Source organism: Tetrao urogallus, assembly GCF_951394365.1.
Source record: "Tetrao urogallus genome assembly, chromosome: 12".
Classification (NCBI taxonomy): Eukaryota; Metazoa; Chordata; class Aves; order Galliformes; family Phasianidae; genus Tetrao; species Tetrao urogallus.
In genome coordinates this window covers 9,984,539-9,997,338 of record NC_136825.1, presented here as the reverse complement: position 1 = coordinate 9,997,338, position 12,800 = coordinate 9,984,539, and the positions used below count along the sequence as shown (strand labels likewise).

Genomic DNA, 12,800 nt, shown 5'->3' with positions numbered 1-12,800 from the left:
AGATGCAATAATAACAAATACCTTGCTTTTCCCACTTCCTTGTAAAGTAAGACACAAGGCTTCTGTTGTCATTTTCCTCTCCACCCCCCAATCAGGTATGTTTTTTAGCCTTGAAAATGATAGTAGATGGAGTCATTCATTATTTAAAAAAAAAAAAAAAAAGTATTTTTGATTCTTCTCTAAACTTTATAGTTCTTTCATTTGAAGTCATATTTTCCTCAACTAAGAGAGGCAGTAGTAGCAGTGTGAGTAGGACAAAACACAGTATTTGGTATATGTTTCATATGTAATGGAATGAGAATTTTATTTTGCTACCCATTGCTTTTCTTGGTCATTTTTGAGCTTTTTTTTGTGTTTGTTCTGCCCTGACTGCGTGTAGAGATATTTTCATGACCACAAAGTCTCCTCCAAGTTACTCATTGCATTATGTGTACTTTTGGGGTCGTTCATCCATGCAGATAAATGCAAAGTGAGATATGCAGGAATATAAGATTTTTGTTCATTTCTTTGTAGCTTCTGTATGATAGAAAAAGCTTCCTTAGTTGAATTCACTAGGTTATCATTAGTATGAACTTCTGTCATTAAGCCATTTGTTTAGCATTGTTGTGTTATTTATTTAAAATAGTGTACTTAAAAGTTGAGGACTTACCTTTCAGTATTTTGAACAGTCTTTCTTAAAGTAATCACTTAAAAATATTGACAAATTACTTGAGAAAATTCTTTATCTATTTACTGTGAGGGTGTATAGTAAGTAAAGGAGATTAACCAAAAACCCATCTGTTTCTTGACCAGAGAAGCTGAAAGCTGCATACTCATATATATAGATGTGGTATCTATTTTTTCAATTTCATCTTTGGCAGCTACCAAAGGGAGCATTTCTAGAATGGTGAAGTTAGTCCTATTAAGTCAAGTCACGTTCATGCTGAGGGGTAGCTTCTGTTGCATTTACTTGGTGTTCTATTCCTTAGATGGCATAGGAGAAAACTCTCCTGAGAAATTAAGTCTTAATTGGTGTCTTCCTCAATCTTCAACTTTTTGGTGATCAGTAAACACTGGTCTGAGAAACTAAAGGTAGTCTTGCTTTTGTCTCTCCTGTTTTTGTATGTCTTGTTGTAGCTGTTGCTGCACATGAGCTGTTGTCTGTACTTACCTGTTCTTTCAGCAGGAAGAAGAGAGGGGTTCTGACCAAATGCTACAGGTAAGTTTTACCATCATTTTAATTGAGAAGTCCTTATTTTAAATGACACTAGCACAGAAGAGAAAGACAAGCTTAATGTGTTGGCAAACAATGAAAAAAGCTTTCCTGTGTACTAATTTGGCTTAGAAATCTTTTATTCTTAAATTTAATCTACTTCACGTACTAAGTAGCGTTGCAAAAATGCTGCCCACTAGTATGAACATAGCAATTCAGAAAGTTTAAGTGTGCCCCAAACTGGATGGAATCTCCTTCAACTGATGTAGCACTTAAAAACACGTCATCTCACACAAAATATTTTATTCAGCAACTTCCTCTGCTGGAACAACTTCCAAAAGCATCTGAAGGTGCATAGTGATTGGTTCTGAGAAGGAAATTAATTATTAGAAGCCTTATCAGGAAAAGAAGTACTTATATTCAGATTAATACCATTTTTCTTAGTTAAAAATATTTTTTGAAGTTGTTGTATGTCTTTTCATATCTAAAATTTAAATTAAGGGGTGGGAAGTCAAAACAAGCTAAAGTGTTCTAGGTAACTTGCTTGTTATAGAGTGAACTGTTTCTATCTGCATAATTATGTAATAGGTGGTAACTCAGGATGGGGAAATGCTTTTTTTTGTATATGGAACTGTTAATTCTGCTTTCTACAGCTGTTTTCTCTTAGAAATTGCTGCGTATCACATTTTGAGAGATTATTAAAGAGTTCCTTTTGAGATTAAGCAAAATCATTTTATAAATGATCACACTGCTTGCAGCTTTCAGTTTGCTCAACAGCACTGATTAATATTGGTCTTAATGCTGACGTTGTACTCAGTAAGCATAATAAAACTGATAACTTGAGCCAACAGCGAAGTGCTGTGTGGCATAAGAATATTTGCTGCTCTCAAATTATGGACTGGAGGAACTTTCTGAAAAGCTAACCTTACAGTTAAAGTAGTTCTACTTGTTTAAAAAGTGCTTCTTTGTGTTACTACTGCAATGTATAGAGCTGCAAATGAAGTTTCTTTGTTGCTTTAAGTTGGACATCCTTTTCTTTTGCAGAAATGGATAAAACACTCTTCAGTGACACGCAGTGAGCTTTACTAACTTATCTGTCTGGAAAATTGCCTCCCTTTCTGTTTCCTCCACTATATAATTTAGTTGGGGTGGACCATAAAATGAGCTTTGTTGGAGTAGTTACTTTAACCTTAAGTTACTGTAAAGCTTAAGAATGTTCTGTTGAATGGCAATTGAGGAGGTATGCTTACCTGATATTTTTTGAGACCACTTGAACTTGTAATGAACGAAAAGTACATAAAATATAAGTCCACTTAGTATAAATAAAACACAGTACAAATAGGCCAGTTCAGCTGCGGTGATGATTGGTGCCAGTACCAATAAAATGGATATTAATGTCACTATAACTGGAATGACCAAAGGTATCTGCAAGTTAAAAATAATAATAATAATAATATTCACAGAAATACTTAGTGAGTTGTTTTACCATTCTTACAGAAGTTGCACATACAAGAGGCAGATTTTCATCGCCTTACGACATTTCTAGAACTAGATCTGGCAATTAAAGTAGCAAGAATATGGATAGAGGAAGTCATTTAAAAATATGTTTATATTGCTAATTGCAATCTAGTAATTCACATGTGTGTTTTAATGGATTTGCGACCTTACTCCAGTACAGTGAACTCTGAACCTGTCTTTGTGTCTGCTGACTGTAGATTCCCGTCCCTGAAAGTCTGAAATGGAACTTCTACTGTAGTCTGTGTGTGTGAAAATAAACATTGCTTGGACACCTTTGGAGACTTTCAGCTTTGTCCTGGTGCAAAACTGGAAGGAGCTACAAATAAAGGGCTAAATTTCATGTGGGGCAGAGGCCTCTGCCTCAGGGTGTTGTGTAAGTATGCAAACTTCTAGAAATTAGTTTATGCTGTTTATGGAAACATAAGAAAAGCCATACTGAATGCTGAACTTACCCTGATTGGTCTCTTGAGTTCTTTTCTTTTAAACCTCATAACAATAAGTCCAAATACACTTAAACCGTAAAATATCCAGACCGCAAAACTAAAATAGTTTATGAGTGTGTTAATGTCACCAGGGATAATATAAATAATAGTAATAGCCCCCTAAAAACAAAAAGAAAAGTTAGCATAGCCTATTATAAAAGGTTGAACTACACTTGTGTCCCTGTATGGGTGTTTGTTTACAGCATTCAGAGCCTGATTTCTGTGTGCTTTTGCTTAAATATTCTGAGTACTTGTGAATTGCAGCCGCTTGTGTGAAGCTTAAATTCTGTTCTAAGCCAAGACTTACATTGTATGTACTCATTCATTTTGTTGTTGACTGTCCATGTGGAAGAAGACATTACTTAAATACGTTTTTTTGGGTAGTGAATTTACTGGGAGCGGATGGAGCAATAAAATTCAGTTTATCTGGTTTAACCTTTATGTAAGCAGGTAAAGTATAAAAATGTCTAGCTTTATTTTAAAATACTAAGCGTAGAGAAGTCATCTTAAAATGGAAAGGTGCAAATGCATCCTTAAAAGGAGGGAATGCAGCAGGAAGTATTCTACAGGCATCCTGTGAAGTAAAGGATTTGATGCCAATATTTTAATGTTTTTTTTAATTTAACTTTCATACTGTGGATTCGTAGCATTTTGATTTGACAATTATCTGTGGAATGGAACTTCTCAAATTAAGGAGTTGCTTTTCTTCTGCAGTCTTTTTTTTTTTTTCTCCCCTTAATACTTAGCAATATTCGTCTCATCTGTAGTCATATACAGATCCCAATCCCACAGAGATTCAAAGATGTGTCAAGACTGCTGGTAGGAAATTTTGAAAGTGCTTGCTAACATTTTTGTCATAATTTCTCTGTACTTAGGGTGTATACTTACATAAAATATGATAGCAGGCGCTGGCGTTAAGCGCTTAACACTGATGTAAGAGAGCACCTTTAGCATGTGCCCTTCACGGCCTGCTACATAAACAAGTCTGGAAAAAAAAAAAAAAAAAGGAAAGGTAAGCTTGTTAGTCTGGTGGAGTTCAAGTGGGTTCACTTCTCCAGAAAGAGGAAGGGCACAATACTATTGATCTTAAGATTTGTTTTTATTGTGCAGCTGCATCTGAATCGAGTTTCCTCTAGTGTGCATCGCTATTTCCTTTAGTATACAGTGGTACTTAGGGAATATTGCAGTAAACTGAAATAGTGGAAATAACTGATATTAATGCACAGAACTTGAAACTAAATCTGTTTTTAGTCATTAGTTTCACATTTCATTTATCTGGGATTGTTTTGGGAAAAAAATGTAGCGGCTGTGTCTCTTATTAAAGAGTATTTGTTTTAATTTTTTTCCTATATCAAAGAACTACCTTCACAGCCTTCTCAAAGTCTGTACAATCCTATTGTGTTCAGGTAGTATTCATTTTTTAGAAAACAGTAAATAGCAATGTTGAGCAATAGATCTAAAGGAACAGCTACTTTTTCAAGTTCTTGTTTTGACTGTTAATTCTGTAGTCACGTTCTAATTCCTAATCTTTTCTTGTTTGCTTAATGATCAGCTTTAAATTCAGCCAGAAAAAAAAAAGCTCTACCTACTTTGAAATGAAGAGGTTTTTTCAAATCTGTATAGCGATTGCTTCTTTTTGCAAAATACACTGCAGCTAGATTTGCAAGTACTTCACAGTTGTTTTCTCTCTATATTTATTCTGGTTGAATATAAATACATTATTTTGTTTCACTCTTGGAAATAAAAAGAAAATTAAGACATTTGGAATGGGAGCTTACCTGCCTGCAGTAAAACATACCCCATTGGCAGATCCAATTGTAGAAAAGGCCACAAAGAGAGGAATTATCCAGGAGGCTGGATAAAGGACTCTGTCTCCAAACGTCTGGGATATGGGATTAAAATTAATCACTTTTGTTATTTTGACTACTTCTTGAAATATTAAAATGTTGGTGCCACTTCAAAAATAGACTGTATTTTTAACAATAAAATGTGCATTGTGTATATTCAAGAGCATTTAGCTAGATTAGAACTTGAATTAATTCATGTAAGACTCTATAAGGAAGAGAGGTATTATTGTCCTGGTGTTTTTGATGCAGCGTATGTAGGAAACACTGGGAGACCGATGTGGAAAAAATACAGTGAAATTCAATTCTGTTTAAGACACTTGGTTTGGGGATGTCTGCAAAACAAAAGATATGATTGCTGCAGAGCACTGTATACATACAACCTACAGAGAAAGAAGTTACGTCTTCACTACCATTATTATTCTGAGGCATTATTATGGGTGAACACATGAAGGACAAATGTGCAAAGTTTGCAGAGTTTCTGCCACCTTGTTACATTACAGTTTCTACATGATAAATTGGGTCTAATGTAGATACATTGGTCTGCTGCAAGGGAATTTAAATTAAAACTTGGACAGGAGGGACGTCTTGGATTTTAACAGTTGATTAACTTTTAAGTCAAGCATAAAGAGTTCTACTTCTGCTCAAGTTTACTATCAAAGTATAGTTGCTTTATCCAGTAGCAGGGTACTCATCAGCATTGAGCAACAAAGCTGCTTTTAGAGATGCGTTCATACAGAGCACTCATTCTGCTGTTTGCTGCGTTACTTTCGTACTGCCCAGTGGCAGTTGGGATTCTCTTCGTCTCATCACTTCACAGCTAGTTCTGTGCTAGCTTACGTAGGTGGTGATCTTTATCAGCATTGTACTTTGGATTAGGTACTGCACCTCTTGGTGGAGGAAAAACAACGATAACTAAATTCATCAAAATTATGTTTTATAAGATTTTTGTGTGATTGAGAATTTTTATGTTTTATGTACCTCTTAATTGTGTTAGCTGCCTTCTGTATGCATGTGAGATGCTCTTTGTTTTTACATAAAACCAACAATGAAAAATTGCTGTAAGGCACTGATCAGTGGTTTGGGAGATGGATCCCCTGGAAAATGTAATGAGTGGAACTGGAGGGACAGATGTATTTATATACATTTCTAAAATCCTAAGAATACTGTTTACGAAACTTTGTCGATAGTATGTCTTGCAGAAATGAAAAAATGATTACCCTTAATCATGTTAAGTTAAAATTAGATCTAATGAGGAAGTGACCTACAGCTGACTGCTACCTTCAGAATGATAAGGTCTAATCTACTTCTTTTGCATGTACTTGTTTCTTTGAACTACTGGAAAACTGGCAAGGACAAAGTAGCAGCTATTTTTCCTTATACTTCTTATTGCTTATGGGGGAAAAAAACAGCTGCTGAGCTGTGGCCTTTACAGAATGTTACTTCAAAGACTGCATTACTTTTGCTTGCATTTTTTTTCTTGGGATATGATGAAGCATTTTAACTTAGTCACTGTACTTTTTTTTTTTTTATTAAGAAGATAATGGGAGTTGGGGAATGAAGGTGTGAGGCTGACTGTTCACAACTAAATTCTATAATTCTATCTTAAATTTACGTGTTGCTTTTTATTCATTTTTTACTGCAGAAGAAGCTCTAATGCACACAGCCTTCTTCAAATGCTTTCTTTTGTTTTTCTTTTTTTTACAAAATAAGGAGACTTACCACAGCAACTGCCTGGGACTGCAGGAGTTCTGTTGGAGTCATTATGGTGAAATATGAAATGTTTATCAAAATGTAACAAACTGTAACCAGGGGGATTCCAATAATTATAGATAGTGGTAGGTTTCTAAAGAATGCAAAAGTAAGACTTCATTAGCATTGCTGTGTCATTGGCAATGTTACTGCAGTAAACTGGACTCTTTTTCCCCGGGTACTCTTCAGGTATGTTTACGTTCCTTTACTGTAGAGCAACAGAAATCTGGATTAAAAAAGAAACCACGTTTATGAAAGCCAGAATATATGATAGCTCTTTGCTAGTACTCAAAGTTTGAGTAAGCATTCCTTTTGAAGTCAAGCCAAAATATGTGCTTGCTTGTATAAAAATTGAGTTTTATTTTTATTGATAGAAATACAACTTTCGTGTTTTTTTTTTTTTTTTTTTTTTTTTTTACCTGTAAGGATTCTTCAGTTCTTCTGTGATATAATTGAGTTGATTCCTGGAAATAAAGACATTAATTAGATGTTACTAGCAGTCAGATGTTACTTCCTCTTACTGTTTGCCTTTCCAGTTTAAAAAAAAAAAAAAAAAAGTAAAACTGCTGGTCAAAAAAAAAGTACGAGTTTCTTATCCAACTGTGAGCCTCAAGTAACTAACTTTTTCCTCCTTCAAGTTTTGATGCATCCTGCAATTTCAGAAGCGTCTGTATAATTTTGAATTAGATTGTCTTAGCTCCTAGTTATAATGTCCTGGAATAACCAGAAGCTTCCTTTGAGCTTCAACCTTTGTAATATCTAAATCTTTTCAAGTGAAAGCACTGTTTGGCTGTACCCATTGCAAGGACACAAGTTCAAGTCTACTGATCTTTAACAATGTTTCTTTAAGTTATATTGTAAACACCTTAAAGTGGAGTTTACAGTTTCAGGTACACGTTCTCAGTAGACCACAGACAAGATTAAAACATTTTATTTTTTCTTTTACTCTTCTGCTTCTGAAAACGTGAGGGGAAATTCATATTTATAGTTTGCTGGGCAGCTTTTGAAATTTCAGTCCCTGATCGTTTTTGAAGTAATTATTCAGGATTTAGGCAGTAGACTTCCCTGTCCTCCCCCCCCAAAAAAAATCTAGGTAGGTATCTGAAATACAGATGTGCATGCTTGAGTTGAGAGCCTCAAGCTTGAAAAGAGAACCTTAAAGAGTAATCAATTTAAATCTGGACTGATATTTTGTCTGAATTTGATTTATTTATTTATTTATTTATTTTAATTTTGATTTTTTTGATCTTAGATTTGTATCAGCAGAGCCTGAAGCCAGTTCACTTTCCTGTTAGTTCCAGGAAGTGAAATGTGTATTTTCTGTACTTTAGCAGAGATTATCTATATTATAGAGATTATCTATATTCCTCAGGTAAGTAAGATTATTCTGATGAAAGTAATAGAGGAAAAGTAGTCTTCTGAGTTACTGAATATGGATGCTTTATTTAGAACATGAATGTAAACCTAACACCTTCCGTATTTATGATTATTGTCAAACATATTTTCTTTGTATTAACACAATAGATAACAACAAAACAGATGAGATATACACTGGGAGCTTCAGGGAAGGAATTGTTGCTATGATAATTCCAAGAAAAGATGTAAAACCATGTGAATTAAAACTTCTAATATTTACATTCTCTTGTACTGATTGAATGTTTCATAAAACATGGACTTCGGGGGTAACCTGTAGAGCTTTTGCCTGAGCCTAACGGAATTAGCTGTTTTTATGTCTCTCTCATTACTACAGTATCTAACCACCTTTAGCACCAAATCGGTAGTCTTATCAGGATCTACTGTAAAATTTTTCCCTAATAAACAGTGACCTGTGGGTTTTTTAAATTGAGGATACTGTTTTTTGTGCACAGTTCATTATGAGATTACTTATGAAAATTTAGATGTTAACTTACATCTTTTGAGTTCTAATGGAGGAGAGAGTTAAAGGCTGTTAAACTGTAACTGTTAACACTGGTAAAGATACCTTACCATCCATCATATGCCCAGAGTCCATTGTAGAATGCCAAACCAATAGAGCTAATAGAAATTTTACTGTCCTTGAAAGAATCTTGAAAGTTTTGGGTTTTTCCTGGAAATAAGACGAATACTGGTGACACAGTGTTGTAATTTGGCTAATCACCACTAGACAAAGAAAAACTCCAGCATCTCCTGCGTCTTTTGAAACATCTTGTTAAAAATCAATGGAATTTTTATGAACTTACTGGTAGTATTGAAATTCTTACCCCACTTCCTCTTAAAGAAAGTACTGTAGTTTTGAAGGGTCTTTGGGACAGCAACACTGAAGAAAGATAGCCTTATTTTTGTGCCATTTTTTGTCAGTAGGAAATTTTTAAAGATCACAGTAGAAACTAAAATAATTGTTGGAAGTGAATGTATGTTTGATTACCTTGTGCAAGGAGAACAATCCCACTTATGGCAATGATTGCCACAACTATCATTTTAGCAGCTGTGAGAAAATTCTGGAGATAACTTCCCAGCTTCACACTCAGTGAATTCACTATTGTAATTACCACTAAAAGAAATAAAACATATTTTGCATTAAATTTGTCAGAGCAGAGAGAAAAGTAAGTTTGAGCATTTTTTCCCTTCCTCCTTTTAATGCTTTTTCCTCATAGGCTATATATGTAACTCACAATTTTTAATGTGAATGGTTGATTTAAAATAGCAAGGAAAAAGTTACTGAATTGGGTATCTACCTTTAACAACAACAAAATTATGTACATAGAACTGCATTGCATTATGATAATACAGAAATACCTTTGGTAACGTTTTTTCTTCCTTTTCTGCTACAGATAAGTGTTTGTTTTATGGCTGTATTTTTCTTGGTGGAGAAGAAACCTAGGCTGGAAGCAAACCATCTATTTTGCTTATTGAGTCAGTGAGTCCTTCCCACAGTTACTACCGTATTGTTCCAAAATTAAAATAAATTGCTATTAGTAATTTAAAAATAATGAATAAAAATTAATGTTTTGGTCCAAAATAAAACACTGTTCCACAGTTCTGTTCCTTTTAGTGTAGCATTACTTCCTGCTGTCCTCATAAGGATTAATGTACTGAATTCTTACTGTGCTGAAATAGATGAGGATAAACAGAAGTTGCTTTGCAATTATGGAATTTGCCACTTATAAAATAATTAAAAAATCTTACCAATGGCAGCTGCTGCAAGGCACTTGATGACTACTTGAGGTGGATCACAACCTGGATAAAAGGGAGCTGATGCATATTCTGCAAAGCTGAGACATATGATAGCGAAAGAACTGGGTTTTATGACAAGCAGGCTCGCCCAAGAAAACAGAAATGCTGGTATTGGGCCAAAGGCCTCCATGAGGTAAGGATATTCTCCTCCTGATTTTGTGATCGTTGTACCAAGTTCAGCAAAACAAAGTGCACCTGAGCAGCAAGAAATACAGTTGTTATTTTTTTGTTTGGTTTATACCCATCTTAAACTATTGACTATTGATAGATAGTGCAATTGCAGAAGCAGATAGATATATGTAATGTATCCTTAATTCTTTCATGTTCGTGTACATTTGACTGTGCACATCAGATTTTTAATTGTGAGTTGTGAGGATGTGTGTGAGTTTAGGTAAAACACAAACTTCAGTGACAATCTAAAATTTACTGTTAGTTGCATTTAAGACTCGTAGATCAAGTATAAAGGTTCTGATTTCATTAAGAGCCAACACTTAAAAATCAGATGACAGCTGCAATAAGTTGATGTACTTTTTAGAAACCTATGGGGAAAAAGATCTTGTTGCACAATTTTGAAGAAAAATGTCTACTGAGCTCATCTTTAAAGTACAAAGGCACTTTCAGTTTCATTGTGGTAGTTGGTATCTTACTCAGAAATGGTTGTTTTTATGCTCTGTATGACATAACGAACACTTAATTCCTTCTTTTCCTAATTGAAATATTCTGAGGTGCTTAGTACTAAATTTTGTATGAGAAACTTAGACTTACACAACTATAGAAAAACAGTAGGAATACCAGGCTGCTGCTGATAGGTCTTGCATAGTGTTTTGCCTGTGACTTAAGTAGGTGTTCTCTTCATTACAATTAGTGAATAAAGTGAGCAAAACTTAAATCCTGCTTCAAGAAATAAGCTGAAAATGTTCTTTATTATTTTAATAGCTTAATCTGTTGTTTATAAACAACACATTTATTGCAGTCATCAGAGTATTACTGATGTTAATCTAGGTGCTATTACCTAATTTCTGAAATGAGTTATATGCAGACACAGAGTAGTAAATTAAATGATTTAAGCAAAAATTCAAACTTCTGTGTGGACTCCGTTTACCTAGTGTTGCGAGGACTCCACAGACTGCCCAGATGGTTAAACAAGGGCCCACTGCTCCAACATTGGCAAGTACTGATTTTGGAGAAACAAAGATACCTGAACCAATAATTGTGCCAACGATCATACAGATTCCACTAATCAGGCCCACCTTGAAATAGAAGGAGACATTTTGGTGAAGGAATTTCTAATAACTACTTTTCAGTTGAATATAACAATAGTAATTGACATCAGTGATTTATTGTCACTTTCAACATGAGGTTTCAGCTAACTAGTAAACTGGAATTTCTTTTCTTCCAAATACCTACGTAGCCTGTGGTATGCCAGCTTGCATATTTGTTTTCATAAACCATACTTTGAATTATGTGGGTCTCAAAATCAACTTTGTACAAATGAGCAATTATCTGTATTTGACTTAACTATCACATTTTGGTGAAGACTTGAATTCTGAATTTTTATAACTTATAAGACGTGCCTTCTTGGAGGGATTCTGTCCTTCTTTAAGCAGTTGCTCTACTCTCCTTGCTTCAGGTATTTTCTGCACAGAAATTACCTCAATATTGATACATGATGAAAAGATCACGTTCTCCAGACTTTGTAGTGATCTGCATATTAGATGAATCTAATAAAACTTCAGCCTTAAAAGTCAAGGGCATGGGCATCTTAAATTCTCCTTAAGTTATAGCTAGTCTAGTAGCATCAGTATTTTGCCAGTCCAGAATCTTAGCACCTAAATGAAGCTATGCAGAGTATAATTTTCCAGGTTGCTTAAACTGAAAGATAAATTACACTTCCCTTTGTGAGTCTTGTCAGAGGTAAAAGTGGCACATCTTCTCTGTAAAAGCATCTATCACTTTCTGGAGAAGAAAAATTCCTATTTGTCTTCCTGTGCAATTAGCTTTTTAATGGACATATACACTAACAAATTTGCAGAAGCAGTGAGCTGAACCAACCCTATTCAGCCTCTGAGGAGAATTAGTGAAGTTCATAACATTATGCTGAGCTGAGCAATTCTGAAGTAGAAAATACTAAAAAAAAATTTAAAGACTTGAAAATTATATGTTCTTTCTTTTAATGGTGCTTATATCAGAGCTGTGTACGTAGTTAATGAGTTCATAAAATGTAATTCAACCACAACATGAAGAAACCAGTACGCTGTTGCAAGTAAGAGCAGTTTCAACTTTAGTGTGATAATACATAGTCACAAATACATTCTTACTGCCTCCCCGTGCTAGCCCTTCACATGCACATATTAAGGAGTGGGTGTTGGCATTTACCTCTTTTTTTAGGTTCATAACTTGGGGTTCCTGCCTCTGAATGGATTGTCCATCCTCTGTTCTGTTGTCCTGTTCTTTTCTTTTCCTCAGGCTTCCTTCACCCATTTGATTTACTTGTTGAAATATCTGAATAAATTAAAGGACAAAAAACCAGTGTAGTCTCTCTCTTTTGAATGCCTCTAGGAGACCAGGTTGATTTAATCTTTCACCTGGAAGCCAGCTGAAGAGACAATTCCTGATCTTTGTTAAATTAGGCCTTTTCCTGATTTCTTGGAGATGCAAGTATGTTAGACCAGGTGTCATTTCCTGTGACTAAATAGCAGCTCTTTGCTTCAGAAAGTGTTGCTGTTCTGTGTTGACTTAGGGTGAATGTCTTCTACTGAACGTTATATTCTGTTTAGAATTAGACTGTAAACAATTTGA

The 12,800-nt window shown here is 34.7% G+C and overlaps 1 protein-coding gene across 1 annotated transcript; it reads right to left on the bottom strand.

Annotated features, from left to right (window-relative positions):
- Positions 1 to 1,494: 1,494 nt before the first annotated feature.
- On the bottom strand, positions 1,495 to 12,482 carry SLC7A9 (solute carrier family 7 member 9; the record flags this gene model as incomplete). The annotated part of the gene is made up of 12 exons (XM_079541227.1): positions 1,495 to 1,559; positions 2,443 to 2,617; positions 3,163 to 3,312; positions 4,081 to 4,177; positions 4,971 to 5,074; positions 6,759 to 6,882; positions 7,208 to 7,252; positions 8,775 to 8,874; positions 9,193 to 9,318; positions 9,954 to 10,196; positions 11,104 to 11,251; positions 12,378 to 12,482. The coding sequence occupies 12 exons, from the start codon at positions 12,480 to 12,482 to the stop codon at positions 1,495 to 1,497; spliced, it is 1,482 nt and encodes a 493-aa protein (XP_079397353.1).
- Positions 12,483 to 12,800: the final 318 nt, after the last annotated feature.